This window comes from Phaethon aethereus (assembly GCF_964289735.1).
Source record: "Phaethon aethereus genome assembly, chromosome: 5".
NCBI lineage: Eukaryota > Metazoa > Chordata > Aves > Phaethontiformes > Phaethontidae > Phaethon > Phaethon aethereus.
Window position 1 is genome coordinate 6,769,410 of NC_138579.1, and position 7,228 is coordinate 6,776,637.

A 7,228-nucleotide genomic window follows, 5' to 3' on the forward strand; every position below is an offset into this window, starting at 1 on the left:
CTACCACCTCTCTAGGCAACTCGTGCCATTGTTGCACCACCCTCGTTGTGAAACATTTCTTCCTTAGATCCAGTCAATATGTGCCCTCTTTTAGTTTAAAACGATTACCCTTTGTCCTATCGCTACAGGCCCTGCTAAAAAGTCTCTCCCCATCTTTCCTATAGGCCCCCCAGGAGACAATTGGCCTTCTGGGCTGCAAGGACACATTGCTGGCTCATGTCCAGCTTTTCATTCACCAGTACCCCCACATCCTTCTGGGCAGAGCTGCTCTCAATTCCTTTCTCCCGCAGCCTGAATTGATACTGGAGCTTGTCTCGAGCCAGGTGCAGGACCCTGCACTTGGCCTTGTTGAACCTCGTGAGGTTCACACGGGCCCATTCCTCAAGCTTGTCCAGGTCCTTCTGCATGTCATCCTGTCCTTCAGGTGCATCAACTGCACCATGCACCACCATCTGCAAACTTGCTGAGGGTGTGCTTGATCCCACGGTCAATGTCATTGATGAAGATATTAAAGAGTACTGGTCCCAGTATGAGGGACACCACTTGTCACCGATCTCCATCTGGACATTGAGCTGATGACAGCTGCCCTCTGGCTGTGGCCATTCAACCCATCAAATCCATCTCCCTCCAATTTAGAGAGAAGGATGTTGTGGGGGGCCTTGTCAAAGGCCTTGCAGAAGTCCAGATAGACGACGTCTCTAGCTCTTCCCTTGTCCACTGATGTGGTCAGCTCCATCATAGAAGACCACTAGGTTGGTCAGGCAGGACTTGCCCTTGGTGAAGCCATGCTGGCTGTCTCGAATGACCTCCCGGTCCTCCACGTGCCTTAGCATAGCTTCTAGGAGGATCTGTTCCCTGATCTTCCCAGGCACAGAGGTGAAGCTGGCTGATTGGTAGTTCCCAGGGTCCTCCTTGGTACCGGTTTTAAAAATGGGTGCAATGTCACCCTTTGCCCAGTCTCCAGGGATTTCACCTGACTGCCAGGACTTCTCAGATACCATGGAGAGTGGCTTGGCCACTACATCAGCAAATTCCTGCAGGGCTCTGGGATGCATCTCATCAGGTCCCATAGACTTGCGCATGTTCAGGTTCCTCAGGTGGTCTCAAACCTGATCTTCTCAGACAGTGGGAGGGACTTTGCTCCTCCAGTACACGTCTTGCAGGCCAGCCCCTTGAGAGGTGTGGGAAGACACAGTGCCAGTGAAGACTGAGGCAACGCAGTCGTTCAGTACCTCAGCCTTCTCCACATCCGTTGTTGACAGTTTGCCAGTCATGATGCAGTGGGCTCTGGTTTCACGGTGCACTGGGCTTTGGCTTCCCAGGGGTTGTGGCTTAATCCCAGTAGGCAGCTTGGCAGCACACAGCCTCTCAGTCACTTCCCCCAGTAAAAGTGGGAAAATTTGTGAGTTGAGAGGGGACAGTTCAGGAGGTAAAGCAAAAGTTACATGCCCAGGCAAAGCAAAAGAAAGAATTCCTTGCCTTCTCCCCTGGACTGCTGAGCACACCTGCCTATTTGGGAAGCGTTCTGCCTCCCTGGGGCTCGGGTTGGAGGCGTTACCAGGAAACTTCCTAGCCTCGTACGGCCCTCACATCATTAGCCGCTCTTGCTTTTTCCAGTGGGTACCAACGAAGTCGTGATGAGAAGCCCAAGGGCAATCAAAAGAGACTTGAGGCCTCGGGGAGATCGGTAAAGGGATCAGGAGTGCAGGCAGTATTCTCCTCTGTCCTCCCAGTTGTAGGGAATGACGGGGAAGGAAACAGGCCGGCGCAACTTCTTGACCGGCAGAAGTTGTGATTTTCAGTCATGGCATGGTCTACGTGACACCAGGCCTGCTGAGGCCTGACGAGATTCACCCTTCTCAAGGGGGGAAAACTATCTTTGCTCAGAAATTAGTGGGGTTGATGGAAAGAGCTTTAAACCAGGTTTGAAGGGGGGAAGGGATAAAATCAGGCTTACCAGCGATAAGCTATGGGGCGGCGTGACAATGTTTGAGGGACAGTGTGCTAGTGAGAACTTTCACTCTGCTCAAGGATGTACTGAGTAGTCCGGAGCGCATTTGAAGTGTTTGTAGACTAATGCACGCGGTGTGAGGAATAGACAGGAGGAACTAGAGGCCTTGGCTCAGTCCCAGAGCTACGACATCATTGGCATGTGAGACTTGTTGGGAAGAGTCCTATGACTGGAGTGCTGTGATGGACGGTCATAGGCTCTTCAGGAGAGAGAGGCAGGGCAAGTGAGGAGGGTTTGGACTGTACAGAGCTTGCAGCTGAGGGTGACACAGTGGAGAGCCTCTGCATAAAGATTAGGGGAAAAGCTAACAAAGCGGGTGTTCTTGCAGGAGTCTGCTATGGATCACCCAGCCAGGATGATGACACCCCGGTATGATTCTACAAGGAATCAAGGGAAACCTCTCAATCAGTTTTCCTATGTCATCGTTATGGACGACTTTAACTTCCCAGCTGCTAACTGGGACCGTCATAGAGCAGACATGCTCAAGAGTCCCAGGAAGTTCCGGAAGCCAATGTTGAAGATTTCTTTTTGAGATGGGTACTAGAGGAGCCGACTATGAAAGGTGCCTTCCTCAACCTCTTGTTTGTACACAGAGGTGGTCTTGTGGGTGAAGTGATGATTGATGGCTGTCATGGCCACAGTGGTCAAGCAATGGTTGCGTTTAAAATCTTTGGTGATATGGGAAAATCTGCCTGCAGAGCTACTAGCCTGGACTCTGGGAGAGCAGACTTGTGGCTGCTCAAGGAGCCAGATTGTGAGCTCCCCTGGGAATCTGCTTTTGAGGGTATTGGTGTCCATAATGCTGTTCACTTTTTAAGAGCTATTACTTAAGAGTAACAAGCGTGGGCATTTCCAGTTTATTGCAAGCAAGCAAGAGGGGCAGAAGGCTGGTTTGGCTGACCAGGACTCTCCTTTGGGAACGCAGGCAGCCAACAAAAGTGTATAGCCTTTGGAAAGGGCTGGGGGGGTTTTGGTTGATGGGAAGCTCAATAGGAGTCAGGAGCATGCCCGGCTGTCCAAAAGGGCCAGCCCTCTCCTGGGCTGCATTAGGCACAATATAGCTTGCCAGTCAAAAGAAGGGACTGACCGACCATAATCAGTACTGGGGCAGCCTCAGTTCGAGTGCTGTGCACAGCTTTGGCCTCCATGTGAGAAGCAGGCTATAAAAGTGCTAGGATGTGTTCAAAGGAGATGATGCAGCAGAGATGGTGAAAGGACTAGCGGGCATGTCCTTATAAGGCGCAGCTGAGGACGCTGGGTTTGTTGAGCTTGGAGGAGAGGAGACTGAGGGGTGACCTCATTGCTGTCTACAACTTCCTCAGGAAGGGGAGCAGAGAGGGTGGTGCCAATCTCTCCTCTCTAGGGCCTGGTGAAAGGACACAAAGGAATGGCTTAAAGCTGTGTCAAGAGATGTTCAGATTGGATATTAGGAAAACACTCCTCACAGAGAGGGTGGTCAAGTAGTGGAACAAGGTCCCCCTAGGAAACGGTAATTGCCCAAAGCCTGTTGGCATTCAAGAAGCAATTGGACAATGCTCTTAGACATATGGGATAGAGTTGTGGTGAATGGAGTTAACTGTAGTTGCTGGCCAGTCACAAGTGGTGTTCCTCAGGGCTCAGTATTGGGCCCAGTTCTGTTTAAGATCCTTATCAATGATCTGGATGAGGGGATCGAGTGCACCAAGTTGGGCAGGAGATGTTGATCTGCTTGAGGGTAGGAAGGCTCTACTAAGGGATCTTGACAGGCTGGATCAATGGGCTGAGGCCAACTGCACGAGATTGAACAAGGCTATGTGCTGGGTCCTGCACCTGGGCCATAACAAGCCTATGCAACACTGTAGGCTTTGGGAAGAGTGTCTGGAAAGCTGCCTGGCAGGAAAGGACCTGGAGGTCCTGTTGACAGCCAGCAGTGTGCTCAGGTGGCCAAGAAGGCCAATCTCATGCTGGTTTGTATCAGAAATGTGTGGTCAGCAGGACTCGGGAGGTCATCGTCCCACTCTACTTGGCACTGGTGAGACCACACCTCGAATAGTGTGTTTGGTTTGGGGCTCCTCACTGCAGGAAAGACACTGAGGTTCTGGAGCGCGTCGCAAGAAAAGCAGCAAAGCTGCTGAAGGTTCTAGAGGCTTTTGAGGAGCATCTGAGGGAACTGCGATTGTTTAGTGCAGAGAACAGGAGGCTGAGGGGAGACCTTATGACTCTCTACAACTACCTGCAAGGAGGTTGTGGCAAGGTGAGTGTCGGTCTCTTTTCCCAGGTAACAAGTGAAAGGAAGAGAGGAAAGGGCCTCACGTTGCACCCGGGGAAGTTTACATTGGATATTAGGAAGAACTTGATCACCAAAAGGGGTGTCAAGCATTGGAACAGGCTGCCAAGGGAAGTGGTTGAGGCACCATGCCCGGAGGTATTCAAAGGGTGTGTAGATGTGGCGCCTAGGGATGTGGTTTAGTGGTGGAGTTGGCAGTCTTAGCTTTGCGGTTGGACTCGATGATCTTCAGGGTCTTGGCCAAGCTGAATCATTCTAGGATTCTGGGATTTACCCTGAAGGTTGTGCGGTTTGGAGTCAGGGCTGGGACTCGGTGATCCTCGTGGGTCCCTTCCAGCTCAGGATATTCTGTGATGAAGAGAGTGCTGTTGGCAGGCAGAAGATCTTAAAAGCAAACTGTGGCACCATGCAAGCTGCTGTGAAGAAAACAAACTCTAGCCCAGCCTTAAGCAGTACAAGGGGGCAGCTGTGAGTGGCTGAGCCAGGGTGGGGCCGAAGGGCGGGGCTGGCCGGCGGGCGTGCCTGTGATGCGTACTGATGCCTGTGACAGCACAGGGGATGTGTCACAATGGGGGCGGTTATAAAGGGCGCCAGCAGGCAGCCCTGCCCCAATGCGGCCTGGGCCAGCGGTGAGTGCGCACACGGGGGCAGGCTGGGCTGGACGAGGGCTGGGGCAGGATCGCTGTCCCCTGGGTGGTGGGTTCTCAGCATGCACCGAGGGCCCAGCCGCTCGCGGAAGCACCTTGGGCAGGGCACGGTGCCGCCGCTGCCAGGGCTGGGCGCAGGCCTCGCTGCCTCCCAGCTGCCTCGCCCCCTCTGCTACCTGCCCCCAGCTCCCTGCGGCCCACGTCCCCGCTCCCCCACCGCCAGCTCCCTCCCTCCTCATCTCACTCAGCCCCTTCTCTCCCTCCTCCTGCAGGCCATGGCTGCCACAAAATTATTCACTGTGGTGATGCAAATCATCATCCAGCATCCGCAGCTGGTGGGTGATGAGCCGGATGAGGGCACGTGCGAGCGCATGCAGCAGCGTGCGGAGCAGCTGAGCCAGGAGATGGCTCGGCTGCTGCAGGAGCTGGAGCAGAGCACCCAGCAGGAGCAGAGCACCCAGGAGCAGAGCGGCTTGGCCTGGGGAGCCCCGCTCTTTGCTGCCGTGCAGCAGTGGCAATTCTGGGCAGTTGCTGGTGTCCTGGGTCCTGCTCTTTGGGTTCTGCTGGTGGCTCAGGAAAAGGAGGCCTGAGGCAGAGAGCAGCAGCGAAGAGGAGAGCGCCAGCAGTAGCACAGAGCAGGAGGAGGAAGAGGAGCAGGAGCAGGAAGAAAGTGAGGGAGAAGATCCTGATAATGAAAGGGATCTGGGCAGGATTTTTGCAAAGCGCATCAAGTGGCCAGTGCAGAACCTGGTCTACAGGAGGCGGGTAGTGGAGGAGCTGGTGGGTGACCTCTTCCATGTCTTTCTAGTGCCCTCGTCAAATACTTTCTTCCCGGTGCTGCAACCAGCCATCGGGGTGGGCAGCACCTTTGAAGGTTGGAGTCCTCGTGAGGATGATGCTGTTTACCGCCTGCTTGTGCCCCTGCAGCCCCCCCGTGGGCACGTCTTCCACCTGGAGATGGGCACTGTGGAGGAGAGGCCAGTGAGGAACTCCAGGCTCCGCGTGGAGCTGGAGTGCACCTGCACGAGGGAGCGGATAGATATGCTGTGCTTCCTCCACCAGCCTGAGGAGGAGCTGAGGAGAAATCAGGGTGTCAGCCTCCTAGACACCCTCTGCACTGGCCCCTACCTAGATGTGCAGAAAACTGCCCACTGGTTCCAGAATCTCGAGAGGTTAGCCTGGGAGGTGGTGCCTCAGTCATGTCACTACAATATGAAGGTGCTGCCCTCCAGCTGCTCCTGCAAGCTCCAGCTGACAAATGCCTCCAGGAGAACCCTCTTCATTGAGATGATGTTTGGGGTGCAGCAAGGAGACTCAGACATCTTCCTAAGCAGCCAGACTACAGAGACCATCTTCACCCCAAGCACGATGTGGTCAGTGAGCTATGCTGTGGCAGAGGTGAAGTTCTTCAGGCATGTGGCCAGGCAGGCCCCACATGACAGCTTCCACCTCAAATGCCTGCAACTCTGTGCCCGCATCCTGGTGGGCACAGGCTTTTCCACCTATACCTTGAAGACAGCTGTGATGCACCTCCAGACCACCATACCCCTGTCAGGCTGGCGCAGGAAGGATTTCCTGCTGCGGCTGGAGGATATCATGCGGTACCTGCGCTGCTGCCTGGAGGAAAAAAGCCTCAACCACTTCTTCTTTGGAAATGAGAATGTGCCTGAGGAGATCGATTTGCCCCCAGACTTCCAAGTAGCCGAGCCACTCAACCTCTTCCAGCACCTGGTGCGGGATCCAGCCGCCCATGCCAAAGCACTGCATGAGTTCGATGAGCTGCAAGATCGGCTCACAAGACTGCTGATCTAGGGATGCTGAGAGAGGCCTTTATGCACCGAGCTGTGTTTGTGGGGGACACAGCTGACGTCAGACGACCACCTCATACAGAAGGAAGAAGAGGGGAAAATGCAGGACACAGAAAGGGAAGGGAAAACCCTGCACAGCAGCCCTGTGCCAAGAGCGGTGGCATTCTCCTCTCAACAGTCTCCACAGCACAGCAGCTGGTGATGTCTACGATGGCTACAAAGATGGCTTCCGCCCTGCTTTCCCCTTGCACCGTCACGGTGATGTTGACGATGTCACATAGACCCAGAAATTCTTGCTGGCACCTCCAGCTGTGCAGAGCCCAAGCAAGAGGCACTGCTGATGTGCCTCTTTCTGTTCACTGGGTGCCGGGTGGACAATCTACCCATCTTGACACTGCGCGGGGAGGTGGTCCCTCAGAACTAAGCACGCAGGACATGGAGAAGACGCTATTCACTTAGCATTGGGATTGCCGCTGCAAGCTTTCCGCCACAGCAA

At 54.3% G+C, this 7,228-nt stretch overlaps 1 protein-coding gene across 1 annotated transcript; it reads left to right on the forward strand.

Moving 5' to 3' along the window:
• Window positions 1-4,689: 4,689 nt before the first annotated feature.
• Window positions 4,690-6,736, forward strand: LOC309405975 (inositol 1,4,5-trisphosphate receptor-interacting protein-like 1; the record flags this gene model as incomplete). The annotated part of the gene is given in 2 exon segments (XM_082000956.1): window positions 4,690-5,466; window positions 5,468-6,736. Coding segments are annotated over 2 exon segments (1,890 nt in total). The 5' UTR covers window positions 4,690-4,845.
• Window positions 6,737-7,228: the final 492 nt, after the last annotated feature.